This window comes from Chanos chanos, chromosome 1 (assembly GCF_902362185.1).
Source record: "Chanos chanos chromosome 1, fChaCha1.1, whole genome shotgun sequence".
Lineage (NCBI taxonomy): Eukaryota > Metazoa > Chordata > Actinopteri > Gonorynchiformes > Chanidae > Chanos > Chanos chanos.
The window spans coordinates 18,342,422-18,358,214 of NC_044495.1; the positions used below are offsets into that span (position 1 = coordinate 18,342,422).

Here is a 15,793-nt window from a genome sequence, read left to right on the forward strand (position 1 = left end):
ACTTCACTGTTTTTCTGCAAATCATTCCAAGGTTACAGAAAACCAACTCAATTTACATTCAGAAGCGATAACAGAAAATCTAACAAATATCAAAAGACTAAAGACCAACAACCTGTAAGGAACAACAGTGGCTTTCAAAAACCACAGACAAACCTGTGACGACTCTACAGCTTCAGACATCATCGTTCCTTGATGTCTTTCCCATACATCACCATTCAAGGAGCTACATCAGGATTACACTGAAACTACAATTTCATTATGAGTAAGTGGAAGCACACTCAGCACACCTGAAAAGAGCCGCATGTTAAGGCTTGTCAGAGGCACAGGATAAAGCCAGTGAGTGGGTGAGAGGGAGAGAAAGAGAGAGAAGGAGGGAAGCTGCCAGTTCCTAGCTCTGGCCCTGTGTGATGGCAGCGTGGTGACAAAGCCGCCGGCGGGCTGCCCAGCATGGTGCCGGCCTGCTGCAAGCTGCCAGATAGGACCTACCACAAAAGACCCCCCACGGCACAGCTAGCCATTATCTGTCAGGATTATCAACACAGCCTGACACCCCCCCCCCCCCCCCCCCCCCCCCCAGCGCTCTGCCTAATCAAACATGCCAAAGCAGCAGCGGGTTAAACAGGGAGGAGGAGGAGGAGGGGGAGGAGGAGGAGGAGGAGGAGGAGGAGGAGGAGGAAGGAGACAGATCCTACACATATTACCAGGAAATGGTGAATAATCAGGATTTGCAAATCGTGGTTTTGCTGCGGGGCCAGCGGGATGAGGTAGATTTCGCCACTCGAGGTCCAGATTTGAGGAAAATTAAATGGATATTTTGTCAAAGCAGCGTCGTCTGTGACGCAGTAACGTTTCTGTATTTTGATGGCAATACATGCCACTGGTGCCCAATTTGTCGAAAGGTGACACAGCACTAACAGCCTACAGCCGTGCGTAGCGCATCCAACGCAGAGTCAACAGGAGGAAACATTTGGCAGATAAAAGCCACAGGTCCCAAGACTAAAAAACACACAATCTTAGCTTACCTCGATCTTGTCTGTTTTGGCATCACCCCAGTAGATCTTCCTCTCTGAATAGTCCAGTGCGAGGCCATTGGGCCAGCCCAGGGAGGTGTTCACCATCACCACACGCTCTGTTCCGTCCAGCGCAGCTCGCTCGATCTTTGGAACGTCCCCCCAGTCGGTCCAGTACATGTACCTACAATGACAGCAATGGAAGGAACAGAGAGATTAAAATATGTCCGATTCATCCATGGAGAAAGTTAGAAAACCACTTTTAAAAGACACTTTGGAAGAACACATACAACATCCAAGAAAGCATGTTCAAACTTTAAGACTCTTTATGCTAACAGGATGTTAAGTGCCCGGTTGGGGAGAAAGCTAAGACTTATACAAGTTCATCCGTTTAAGCATCTCAGATCATTTATAATGCCCTGTCTGTACGTGTCTCTCTCAACACTGCGCTCTGTCAGTTCCCTCAGATCTCATCAATGCCAAGTCAATGTGCCAGGCTCACTCCATGTGCCAAAGGGTGAAGGCACCAACTACACAGAGAACACATTGCAGCTGAGCTATGATGTCATCCCATAAAGGCTTCCCAGCGGACACCGCGGGAACATGAAGACCATGGCTTAGCAATGATGTCATCAGCCGTCTACACGGGCCGAGTCCTGCGAGGGCAGCTCACAGGCACAGCTGCAGCACACCCTTCAGCAGGTAGCACACTTCTACAGCAGAAGAAATCTGTCTAACCCTCAGGTATTGACGGATCCTGAACTGTACTCAAGAGCCGTGTCAACCACTGCCCCTGCATAAGTTGGGTTGGACTCAGAGCCAACAGTTCAAGTGTGATGACTTCACTTCCCAAACAACATTTGTGTGACATTAAGCTGTGCTCTGGCAGCTTAAGTTGTGGCAACTGCTTTCCCTTTAAAACTTGTTAAAATACTTTTTTGCCAGCGGACTGTCAAGTAAGTCTAGAAAAAAAGCCATAAAACGGATTAATGGTGAGGACTGATTAAAACTGTGGACAGGGACAATTATTTCAGATTTTCAAGATGGTATTTGTGATTTAAGTGCGTATAGGTTCAACATGGAAAACTGTAAGAACCCTCCTCATCTCTATGCTGACTTCACTCCTGTTGACAAACCACCGATAGAGTCTCTCTTTCTCAGTGTCTCTGCACTGACACAAATAATTGCCCTAAAATAACAGTTATTTCCCTCACTCTCTAAGACCTACTACTCTAAAACCAAACTCAAACAGCCGGGTGCCAGCAAGAGAGGGACAGGCCCCCACCTTCAAGTCTTAATCCTTCTTCCCATTTCAGCAAAAAGGACTTTTCCTCATCACTGTTACCTTTGCCTTCAACGCTCTGGGTCAAAGGCCCAGGACTGTATAAATGTGCAGTCTGACAAAGTCTGTTTAAAAAGCCCTATACAAATGAACTTGCACTGAGGTTTGTACATAGCATCTGTCTATGACTATGTCACAAAAGGACTCAAAAAGAATGTCTAAAACTCTAAAAAGAATGTCTAAAACTCACCCAGCTACTGGGTCCAGTACAATAGCTCTGGGCTCATCCAGGTCTTCGGAAATCAGGATCTTGCGCATAGTGCCATTGAGTCTGGTCACTTCGATACGATCTGTCCCCGTATCAGTCCAGTAGAGGTTACGAGCGATCCAGTCCACGGCGATGCCGTCGGGATGGTTGACCTGCGAGGTGACCACAAACTGGGCAGAACTCCCGTCCAGGTAAGAGCGACGGATGGCTCGCACCTCGTCGTCAGTCCAGTAGATGTAGCCCTCCACTGGGTCGTAGTCGATGGCGATGGCGTGGCGGATGTCTTCGGCCTGGAGGACAATGTCAGTGAAATCTGGGGTGTCCAGAGATATCCGGCGGAGGTCTGTACGGCGGGCAAGGAGGAGCAGCTGTGTGGCACCTGGCATGAGAAGGCAAAAGAGCCATATATGTCAGATAGAGCAGTTTAGCTACGCTTGACTCACTTGACAATGCTCTCGTGATTACGGACATAAGCTCTAATTTCAGAGTACAACTTCAGCTTTCCAAAAACAATGTCTTCTAGATTTTATCCAAGTTCATCTGCTAACAATCAGTCTTCATCTAATGGGAGAGTTGTAAAATTAGACAACACTGTTTTCACAAAGGGCAATAATTTGTGTGGTCCTATAACCTAAACTATCAATACTTTCTCTCTATTTCAAAGGAATGTGTGTGCATCTGGTTGTACAATCTTTGCTAAAACTGCCCACAGACTTCAACTTCAAGCCATGGTCCTATCAAAACACATTAAAAACACTCTTTGCATCAAGAAGTCTTATGTTCTGATTGGGGCTGTAACGTAAAATCGGGAGGCAAGAAATCCTTTTCAACTCAGCATTTCTGCTCTATGGAGTGAGCCCCCATTCGGGAGCCCCTGAATGTGTGGGCATGTCATGTGTAGATCGGGCTGTACAGAAACAGGGGGTGTGTGTGGGGGGGGGGGGGGGGGTAGAGGGTGAGGGTCAGAGTGTGACAAAGACACACAAAGAGATTTACAAATTAGCGGCTTTCTACCAAAGACATTCAAATCCTGCTTGGCATTATCTGGTAAGGTAGGTGGAAAGGGGGTGGGGAGCCCTCGATTGTTCCCGCTACCATGCAAAAGATGACGAACACTCTGGTTGACCAGACAATACCAGGATCCCTCTCATCAGGCTGGTGGGTCACCCTGTACCCATATCTCACCCACACGGACCATCAGTGACACATCATTTGGAGAGGGGAGGCCCCAAGAGTGCACAACACAGAGCTCTCTGAAATAGTTAAAGCCGGGCAGTGAAAGGGGGTATTGTCTGTGGGGGGACCATGTGATCCCATTCCCAACAAAAGCCTGTTGGCCTTCTCTCCTGCCTCACTCTGTTGACTAGGGGAAATGAAGCAGAAAAATAAAAATGACGAGAAAGGGAGGGAGGAGAGAGAGAGAGAGACAGAGGGAGAGAAAGAGAGAAAGCAGAAGAGAGGAATAGCCCAGGCAGTGAATCTCACAGCTTCTTCAATGAGCTGCGTTGCTATGGTGACCACAGGTCAGCTCACAGAACCTTCAGCTGCTCAGAGCACACGAGCAACATGAGGTGAAAAAAGCAGAAACAGAGAGAAAGAGAGCGAGCATGGGAAATTAAGACAGACAAGCCTGAGTTGCAGTTCCTCTACGGTGCAATACATCCGCAAAAAAAAAATCCAAAATTTCAATTTACAGTGTAATTTTTTTTTTTTTTTCATTGCCACAAGGATGATCCATTACACGTGACGTTTTTCAAAACTCTGAGCAAACAATTATCTTTAGTGTAGATAGTGTCAAAACAAAATACGGTCACACATTTGACACAAATCTTCATTCAGATGTTTTATCCTTCCCTGAAGGCACTCAGCAAATATTTATGATTGCAAGATTTTTTTTCCTGTGAAGGACTTTCAATGCCAAGCACAACTTGTCTGTTGGTGTGTGAGGAAGAGTTCTCTCACCGTCTCGGCAGGTCTTCTCATCCTCCAGCAGCTGGACGCCGGTTGGACAGGCACACTGGTAGTAGGGCTTGACTGGAGACAACAGGCACAGATGGGAGCAGCCACCATTCTTCAGGGAGCAAGGGCTAGGCACAACTGCAACACAGAAAACCAGCACATACATATCACACCTGCCAGGTTCAGTTCTCAGACTGAGGTGCGCTGAAGGGTACAGTGATGGAAAAACGAGGGAAAGCAGCGGTGAACCGGGGCCCCATAAAAAACTATTTCAAGAGGGTCAAAGTTTTTTGACATTATACACAATATACAGCTACTATTTCAAATGAAAGCCTAGTACTCTGCGCGTGGGTAATGAGTTCTGTTGAAATAAACTGGTATACTTTTGGAGGTCACATGTATACTTTTCTCTGTTGTTTTAGCAACAGTTGCTTTCTTTAGGCTTCAAAGCTTCTAAACATGGATCAGGAAACAGTTAAGAGATAAAAGCGCCTAAATGCCACCTGAGGAACTGAAAACGAAGAGAGCAAGAGGGTGAGCGAGGAGGAGAGAGGGAAAGGGAGAGAGAGACAGGGAGTGGATTTCTCAGACTACTAGGACTGAGCCCCAGGTCTTTCTCTCAGGCATGAGAAATTCTCCGCATTCAGTCAGGGGAGAGCAGAACAGGGGCTCCATTGTCTAGGCCCTGTCACAGAGAAGCAAAAAGGTAACTGTGCCATAATCATTTCTGCAGAGTAGTATTACCAAACATAAACCCTGACTGCTTTGTGCATTGTTTTAGGAAAGAACTAAAAAGCAACACAGAGAAAATCAGGTTAGATTATTCCATAGTCCAAATCTGGTCTCTGGTGTATAAAAGCTATGGAACATGTAACGAAGCACGCTGTTCGTGACTGATGGCACAAACTGGCACAAATTGGTTTTTGTGGAAGAAAATCTCTTTTAGTCAGTAAAATACATAAAATGTGGTTGTTTGGACAGGCATAGCATTACTGATCAAAAGCACGTGCTTGGCTTGCACTTCAGAGAGAAAATTCGGACGTTCGTATAGAGAGCAATCACTGAATTTTGGATATTTTTGAAGCACTGAAACATCTTGTGATGACTGCAGGAGTCATTTTCCGACTCCAGTTTAACTAAACACTGAGCGGCACGAAAACGTAACTGCATAACTGCTTATTATGCACGCCAGGCTTATCATGCAGCGAAGCCACTGGTTTCTGTAGTTACTGCACCTGTGGGCTGTCTCTTTGGACTGAAGACATGGATGTCCATAGGAGAGAAGATATTAGTGTGGATCTCTCGTCTGTCCTGGCCTGTTAGCTTGTGACAGGAGTGGATGGAATGTGTATTCCAGTCTGTCCAGAAGAGTGTGTCTTCATACAAGGTAAGAGCAAAAGGATGAGGGAGAGACCCTTTAACTACCACCTCCCTGAAAAACAAACAAAAATTAGTACATCAATGCCTGTAACACCAGTAACATATAAAACACTTTATGATAAGGCTCCTTTACCATTTCAGACTAAGTATGCACCCAACATATTCAACATGGTATCAGTAATAAAAACAACAGAAACCAAACTAACTTCAATATGAGCTCAAAATGCTATACCTTGAACTGCCATCCAGGTTTGCTCGATGGATAAAGTTGAATTTTGCATCTGCCCAGTAGAGTTTCTGCTGACTGTAGTCCAGTGTCAGTCCATTGGGCCAGTATATATTAGCGTCTATGATTATGGCACGATTGGTGCCATCCATGCCTGCTCGTTCAATCTTTGGGATATCACCCCAATCCGTCCAATACATGTACCTGTGGTGAAGGAGAGAGGGATCAAAAGCAAAAAAAAAAGGTTTAAAATCCACGTAATCTGCAGATAGATTCATAACCCAACAACATGTTTGGCTGCAGTTTAACAGCATGCTATTAAGCAGTAACACTTTGGAAACTAATGCACAAAACAATGGGTTAGAATACTTACTCCAGCTGTAAATAATGAAACAGACTTAAAATAATGCAGGATTATAGGAACATGCCAACAAAGCAAAGAAAGCCTAACCTCAGCCTGAGAGAAAGGCAGTGACAAAAAAAAAAAAAAAGAAAAAAAGAAAACCCTTCCCAGTTCACTTGTGGTAAGCCTGCATCACAGACAAACACTTTCCTCCATAATTCTGAGCACTTCCTTCCAGTTTTCTAAAACAACAAGAAGACTCAACCTTAAAATAGCACTTTACCAATACCAAAAGTCATACAGACACACTTAAACTGTTCTCTTCAACCCACAAGCGCTGTGCTTCCCAAAATATATATATAGATATCTCCACTTGTATGTTTTTATGGGACAGTGGTTATCCTGACAAAGGGGAAAAAACACTAATCAAAACAACCCACCCCAAATGTCTGTGGGGAGCAAGAACTTCTGACCTTTCATACCAAGGGCCCCGGCGTTCATTCATTGGACGGTCCTGTCAACGTCTGACTTACAATGAGAGGAAGGAAGGAAGCTTCGGTAGTCAGGAAACACGGGTCGATTTTGTAGGCACTGGACACTGGCCAATAGAGGCACGGTGTGTTCAAATTACAACTGCACCCCTCTTAAGCTCATTCTGACTGGTTCACAGTGTCACGATATGAGAAGGTATCAAAACACAGACAGATATTTCACCCTAGACGAATCGCCTATAGCAGCCATGAGCCTGGAGCAGGGACTTGGCCTATATTTAGGCCTATGTTACTGTTGCCCGGCAACTAAAAGGCACACAAAACAAAGCAACACTGGGAAGGGTCCTTCTGAACATCTGAGTCCATCTTTTGAACTTAATAAGGTAGAATGAACATAGTTATATAGTCTGTAATGCCCACCATCAACAAAATCACTCGTCTTACTAAAAAAAAAAGAGAAAAAAATCATATCGGTGTCTTGCATCTGAATATAGATCCAGTACATGCATGAAGAGCTAAAGCAACTCCTCTCTAATCAACAAACCAAAAGAAACTCCAACTTTATGTTCTCCCCGTCCACTACGTTCAGTTCCATTAAAACAAACACAGCCTGAGGAAAAAGCATCAACAGGAGGCATGTTTTATGGCAATGCACTGTTCACTGTGGACACTCCTTTGTGCCAGACTTTTTACTTAATGACCTCCTTGGGGGTTGTATTTTGGGGGGGGGGGGGGGGGGGGGGTCAGGGGTAGCAGAGGTGAGCCAGTTTGGGACTCCCCAAAGACCCGCAGGAAGCTGCTGATTGCTTGCTTGTGGAAACGCTTCATAAAGAGGAAAGAGAGAAGAAAACGTGGGATGGGTGTTTTTTTTTTTTTTACTCTCTCTGACCACCAGCCCAATCAGCCAATCCACAACCCATTATCACAAAAGGCCACGGTCAGAGTGGCACGGCTGGGGGTGTGGAGGTCCTGACGTGTGCTTTTGTTTTCTCAAACTACCCTCTGATGGCCCTCACAGCTGGACCATACTTCCCCTAACCACTGTCCTTCTCCTCTTCCCAACTGTCTCTCACCCACATCCATAAAGCCGAAAAATCTTTTGTCTGTAATCAAGGACAAACGCCTTGAGTGCATTCCACTAAACTCTACAAACACGTCTTTCAGCGCAGGAAAGCAAAACCCCGTCAGAGCCGTAAATGACCAACTCGACATATAAGGTTCATTCCTGGCTCACGGGCCTTTTTGAGGAAGCAATGAATAAGCAGAGGGGGACCAAACAAATGGGATTTTCTCACACAGAGGGAGCACGCAAGTGTGCCTCTGCGCCATTGGCAAACATCTCCAAAACCTCATATCTCCTGGCCCGGCCTGCCCCATCCATCAGGGCCGCTCGGGCCTGTCTGAGCCCACAGCTGTGAAAATAAAACCTGACAAGCCTCTGGAGGAAGAGGGGTGGAATTGACCAGAACAATATGGTCCCTGGACAGAAGGGGCTGAGGCGATGAAAAAAAAAAAAAAAAGATCATTAAAAATATAATACTGGTGGTGTGGTGAGACGGGACTGACTGAGGGAGACAAAACGTCTGCGGAGAGAAACAAAACAAAATTCCTTGTCAAATCCTCATTTGACCAAGAGACCTAACAAGAATGTTTGGTAATATTCCATCATTCTCAAGACAGTAAAAATATTGCATTTTTGGGGAAAGATTTTCAAAAAAAAAAAAAAGAAAAAAAGAAAAAAGAAAAAAAAAAGATCTTTTAAACATGGGGAAATCCAACTCTTAATTCCATGACACACGGGCTCACACATCAAAGCGGAGCGCAGGAAACCTGGATTAACCTGACTATGTAAAGTTGAACAATACATGAAGGAGGAGGCAGCTCGTCGGGAGCTCCCCCCACCCCTCCTCCATATTCCACTTTTGGGCAAGTCTAGACATTTCGTATGAGAGACAAGTGCGATTCCATGCGGGTGGTGATTCACAGAAAAGGAGTGAATTGCACACACTCACACATTGCACCTCTGCCATTTTATCACGCCATTCATCGCGGAAATACAGAACCACGGCGCAGTCTGTGTTAAGCCATCATGACCTGAGGTTACCAGGGAAGTACAATACTATCTATATAAATCACAGTCAGTGTAATTCTGAACTGTTGAGATGTTTTCCTCCATAGTTTGTTTCTGGATGACTGCCCTGATCAGCCGCATACGCCAAATGCCCTGTTCTCATGAGCAGACTGCGAAGCCAAGATATAATCAAGACTACAGTTCGCTCAAAAGAACTGAGGTCAATTCTCAATACATTGCCATCACATTCAAAACATTCTTCCACCAAGCCTTTGACAAAGTTTAAAATATTGTAGTCTTAGAAAACAAAAGCATTGGGATTTTAATCTCGATAAACCTGATGGAATCCTCTAGAAGCTCAGACCAGAAGGAGCAGTACAATTTGGGGAAGCCACAGACGTTGGAAAATGAGCGGACTGTGTGCCTTTGCATAAGGCCAGTGACAGGAATGAGAGAGAGAGAGAGAGAGAGAGAGAGAGAGAATGAGAGAGAGAGAGAGAGAATGAGAGAGAGAGAGAGAGAGAGCGAGAGAGAGAGAGAGAGAATGAGAGAGAGAACATGAGCGAGAGAGAGAGAGAGAATGAGAGAGAGAGAATGAGAGAGAGAGAGAGAGAATGAGAGAGAGAACATGAGCGAGAGAGAGAGAGAATATGAGCGAGAGAGAGAGAGAGAGAGAGAGAGAGAGAGAGAGAGAATATGAGCGAGAGAGAGAGAGAGAGAATGAGCGAGAGAGAGAGAGAGAGAATGAGCGAGAGAGAGAATGAGCGAGAGAGAGAATGAGAGAGAGAGAATGAGAGAGAGAGAGAGAGAGAGAGAGAATGAGAGAGAGAGAATGAGAGAGAGAGAATGAGAGAGAGAGAGAGAGAGAGAGAGAGAGAGAGAATGAGAGAGAGAGAGAGAGAGAGAGAGAGAGAGAGAGAGAGAGAGAGAGAGAATGAGAGGTCAACGGTAAGTTTACAGGCCGGCCTGGAGGACACAGAATGATGTTCAGGCTGCTAAGTGAGTGTTTGTGAGCTCTGCTTCTGGCGTGTGGGAAAAGCTGGGCTGTCATTATGTGGAAGAAGCAGGTCTGGAGGGGGGAAGACCACAGCACAACTGGAGCCACACAAAAGCCTGTGCATGAGAGCGAGAAAACTTGTGAAATGGGGGGGAAGGGAGTCGGCCAGCCCAAATGGAGACTTTAATGAGACTAATTACATGCTTTTTAAAAAATGCCTCATGTACTGACTGAGTGCTTTCCCTCTGGGCTGAGTCTCACTGACCCTCGGCAAACACACTTGTTGTGGGCATTACTCACTTTACACAGATTATTACTCCTCTAACACCACTCAACTTTTTCAGGATTTCCAAATATTTTCACTCCAAAGTAAATTCATATTCACATACTTATCTGTCTCACTGTTGGTTAGTTACTATTTTTTTATATATTTTTTTTATATATATATATATATATTTCACAGCATTTTTATATTTTAGTCCTTAAGAGAATGCATTCTTTGAAACGCATTAAGAATTTGAAAAACTGAAAAGGGACAGTAAAAGCTGCATTAGGGAAACAGTCAGTGACTGGATGCTTTCAGATGCAAAATGTCTAAGTGGCTGTGTAATCTGACTTATGACTTTGTTCGCTGTTGTTTTGCGACTGCAGCGAAAGGAAACGTGTTGCTATGAGAATGAGAACGATAAACAATGTCTATGTGCAGCCAGATTCCCTGTCAGTAATCTCAGAGGTGAACAAACGCCATCGAGAAAGACCATCCCTGGCCACAAGAGAGTCATTGTCTTTGGTACCTGAAGCATTAATCAGCTATGTTGAACTCATTCCAATTGTGCGTTCCTGACTGGATTTGGATAGCAGCTCTACCCAGAGTCTCGGCCCATCTCTCTGAGCTGGTGCATTTGTATGGTGTGAACTGAGGAGTGCACTGTTCACAGAGCCTCAGTGTAAGCAGAGCCCTGACTGAGTAGGTCAGCACACAGGGACAGAAACAGACTCTAAGGCACCACTCAAGAGCAGGAGATGAGCCAAACTCAACTGACCCAAACTTGGCTCAGGTTTGACTTCCACAACAGATTAATGACAGTGTCAATGACCAAAATGTAAAAGCGTTTTGCTTTTGCTTTTTTTTCAGTTTTTATTAAGCTTTCATTCATATAAAACTTGCAAAAACACACACGTATATCTACAATCACAGAGGTGATTGCACAAAACTATTCAGAGCTGAAGGCAATAAAAACCAGTGATAAGAGCCAGTGAACAAGAACAGTTAATCGTTTTTCAGAACATAGAGATATGAGCTGTTTTTCAAAACAACCACAGGGAACCGACTGACTGAAAATTGTAGGTACTGACCCCAAGTCAGTAAATGGGAAAGACAAAAGCATACAGAAGTCATGCTAGAAGATTTGGTTGATGGTATGGTTCTTCCAATCCATACCACTGCATTGCAGCTGTCAGTTTATGGCTTGACGAAAGTGATGAAACTTCATTGCCTGAAACTGTGCAAAAACAAGACTAACCCAACAACATAGTCTTGTTATACATACATTTCAACACAGCTTGTAACAGAGACTGTATGTCAACTGAGTGAACATGCTGCTGTTGCTCTGGGGTGTCTGCATGTAAGCAGTGATGACCAGGTTTTTACAGGTTACATCACACTGCAAAGACATCAGGCAGGCATGTATATGTATATGTGTGTGTGTGTGTGTGTGTGTGTACACACACATATACATATATTTATTTACTTATTTTTATACTATTTTCCTTCATCTCTACCTCCTTACATATTTTTATACATGTTTACTATTCCCTTTATTTGTACTTCTTATATTAAATTATTTGATAATGGCGTTCAGAGAGCAGAAAGCAACATAAGAATTTCATTTTACGGGAAATGTGTTTCAAACTGTGCATATGACAATAAATGCTCGGTCTTTGGCATAGGGCAGTTTATCTAACACCTGAGTAGCTGATGAGTCAGTCAAATAATCTGAGAATGACCAAGAGAATTTCATTTTCACTGACTGCTGAGAAGTGTTTGGTATTCAGTGAGGATCCACTGTCTGAAGTCTGTTAGTGTAAGTGTAGCATCTCTGTCCAGTTACTCAGTGCGAAAGAGAGTTCATGCGTTTGTGTGTGCGCGCGCGCGCATGTGAGACAGCTCTTGCACTCGTGTGTAACCGTGTGTGAGTACAAGTGAGTAAACGCTGTCCCACGCAGGGAGGGCAGGCAGCAGACCGGGCCCCTCCAGAGGAGGATCAAACACATGGCACACGTGTGAGCCAGACACCCACAGAGTCCCATTAACACAGCGCCCGGTCCACAGCCCCTAGCGCCTGCTGGAATTCCATCTCTCTCTCTCTCTCTCTCGCTCCCCCCCCCCCCCCCCTCACTCTAACTCTCTAACCCCCTTTCACTGGGTCTCTCTGCCTCTCTCTTTATGGGAAGTTTGCAGAACCAAGCATACACAGTGAGAGTGCCAGCATGGCTTGGCTATTATCCTGAGTAAATAGCTGCCAATACCTTAAAAGACCAAAATAAAGGCTTTCAATGGCTCCCCTGGCAAGCCTTGGCTGAAGAAGAAACGGAAAAAAGAGGGAGGGAGTGGGTATTTTACAGCAAGTGAGCCTTTAAAGAAAAGAAGAAAAAAAAAAAAACAGGGGGTATACAGTAAAGCATACCTTCTCCTGCTGCTAACAATCTTCTCATCTTGTTGTGCTTCCACCAAACAAGCCAAGGAGGATGGCAGGGGCACTTAGTCTCTGTCTTCATCTCTACTGATGCCAATGAATGGCATCCAATAGGCATCAAGAGCAACAGGCACTGTGCCCCTTGGCACAGGCATTCAAACCCGGTGAAAGAGATCTTGGTCTCTGGTGGACAAAATGCCTCAAAATCAAACTAAATATTTTGCTTTTTTTGTTTGAAACAAAATCAGGGTGGTTACGTCAGCACGGTTACCCTACGTGACTTGCTAAATGATTCAGGCAGTACAGAGCTGGGGGCCAGACGGGTAGCTTTTGGAGAGACACATGGATTAAGGGGGGAAAAAAATTTTGAAACAAAGGTGGACACCCAAGAGAAAGTTCACGAGCTGCTTTTCAAAAACATGCAAGAGAGTAAAATAAGGGACCCGCTATGTGCTACGCCCGTCTTTTGCGAAAAAGAATCTACAGTAGCCACTAACACATATGAAGAGGAGACGGTTTGATTTTCATCCTACGGAAGAAACTCTGAGTGCTACACTGCATGTTGTCCATTCACTGTTAAACACAAAGAAACAATTTCAAGACACCAGCTAGGCCGGCCTTCTTATAGCCTTTCTATTTCGTCTCTCAACTATGACACAGTAAAGGGAGTCTATAAATGATGGAGCCATTTACTACTCTTTGTACTATTACAATGAATCACTGCATTAGACAAACTCTCCGTATTTACAGATGAAAAAGCGTCAGCAAAACAGAGGGAAAAATCGTTGACTGAAAACAGCTGGCAGAACAACAATGGACCTTTGTGAAGAACACACAACCAATAAACGATTGTTGGAAACAAAACTGCAGTCAGAGCAAGTAAAAAACGTGAGAGAGCTGGGCTGGGTGTGTGTGTGTGTGTGTGTGTTGTGTGCTGAGAGGGGGAGGCTAGTATTTGAGATTTCCCAAGTAAATAAAACGGAGCTCCAAAAGACTGTCATGTTAATGGGACGGAAGTTGCATTTGCATGTTTGGAGTGTCATCAACGCAGAGACAGGCACAGTAGGGAGGTGTCTGGGAGTCATTCTCCTAAAGGGAGGGAGGAGGGAGAGCAGCCAAGCACTGCAGGGGGCTTTCTACTGGGCCGGCTGATTAAATCAGAAGCTGGCTGAGCCATTTGTACAATGGTGTAATTACGGAGATACTCGGCTACATCTCAGCTTTGCCAGAGCGCAGCAGGAAGGCACTGTGCCGCCCACCTTGTGTCTGCTCCACTGGGAGAGGCCTATGTGGCCCTTTAAAACGCGGATTTTAAAATACGTTGTCGAAAAACAGTTCTGTGACACTTTTATATGTTCTTTTGAAGAGAACGGTTTGCGTTTGCCGCAAAATGATATGTAAAACGAACTGTGAGGCGCCTATCCCAACAGCTGTTTTTTTTTTTTTTCTGCCAACTCTACAGCAGTGCCTAGCCTCTGACATGAATCCACAATAATCTGCATGCTAAAAAGAAGGACAGGCCGGCTTCAATTTAAATAAAACTAATGAATAGATTAGGAACAGCTTCTTTCATCTGTGTCCTTGTGGATTTACATGCAAATGCGTGTCCCTCTTTGGTGCCCGATCATGAATAGGCAGGAATGATAGAGAAATGACGACAAAGCTTGAGAGTGGGTGAGTGATGTCACAATGAGTTGGGCTTACACAGCCAATGACAGGCTTTCACTACACTCCTCCACTATTGGAAAACACCAGGTAATAGTAATCAGGAGGTCAGGGAAACACTATATGACAGTGCAAGAGCTTTTAAAAAGCTTAAGACAGTTTTCAAAGGCATTGTAGACATTCATCTCAAGCTACTCAGATATTTGAATCTGTAAGACTGTTTGGTGAGGTTTGACATTTTAAGGTGGAACTATGCTGGATGTAAAAATCATAAGAGCTGATTTTTCAAAGTGTCAGGAACATACAGCGAACCCTTTCACACATACAGCTAACCCTTTCACACATCAGCCCAGTGCCTTAGCATTCTCTTTTCTTTTTCTTTTTTTCCTTCTCATGGGCACAACCTGTCCATCAGTCAAGGCCCTGGGACGCTCTAGCATCCAGCCCACCTTGGCTATAGCCGTTTGCTCCATGGCAGTGTTTCAAAGAGTCATGGTCTGGAGCACCTGAAGCCATTCTACAGAGCCATGGCATGACAGACAATACCCTCCAGAGAATTTGAGTGGGGACCACTAAGGGATTGCCAGGGAATCTGACGTACCGCTGTAATTAAGACAACATTTTGCTCTGTCTTACAGTATGCACTTAACTCCCCTGAATTCATCAATCAAGGAGACAGATAGGTCCATTTTGTTTTGCAAATTATACATGATTTGATTATTTGAAAAGGGATTTTGTTTGGCTGACAAAAATGTTGAGGACTGCACTTTTCTCCTCCCCAGTGGTTAGTGTCTTGGCAGGACATGGGATCTCAAGATCTCTATTACACTTGCACTGAATCTCAGACCCATTTTGCAACTTTTTTTTTTAATTCCCAAAATTATGATTTACACCATAATACACCCCTAAACATTTTGATAACTGTGGGAAAGCAACAGCCTAACAAGAGGGCCAACAGACTAGTTGAACAAACAGAACATTAAAGAAATTTCACCTGTATCCCATACTATGTTAACCACAACTCTCAGCGTTGGAGCAGTCACTCATAACATGGGCACTGAACATAAAACAATCTTTTGTCCACAGGTCTGAGCAAATACGGGATGTTTTGAGGAGATAATGCCGCATTCGTAGCATTGGTGGTACAAAATCAACATGAGACCCGTCAGAGATCGCAAAAGTTTAAAAGCAGCTTGCTGGTTGTTGTTGGATATGCCTCTCCTTGTTTTGTGTGTGTGGTCATTGAATGAATAGAGAACACACACATAGGAGGATTCTTGCATTGAAAAATGTGTTCTAGGAGGCCCAAGATGTGCTGTCCTCAAGACATCACTGTTTGAAATGACTGTTTGGGATGTGGACTATTTACCTTCTAACACATAACCAGGCGGCTTGCTCAGCGTGT

At 44.5% G+C, this 15,793-nt stretch overlaps 1 protein-coding gene across 1 annotated transcript in view; it reads right to left on the reverse strand.

Moving 5' to 3' along the window:
* Positions 1-15,793, reverse strand: part of lrp6 (low density lipoprotein receptor-related protein 6) — a 39,784-nt gene that overhangs the window by 15,536 nt on the left and 8,455 nt on the right. Inside the window, 5 exon segments of the mRNA XM_030783565.1 lie at positions 1,023-1,194; positions 2,543-2,939; positions 4,523-4,657; positions 5,755-5,951; positions 6,132-6,329. Of these exon segments, the coding sequence (XP_030639425.1) occupies positions 1,023-1,194; positions 2,543-2,939; positions 4,523-4,657; positions 5,755-5,951; positions 6,132-6,329 (1,099 nt within the window).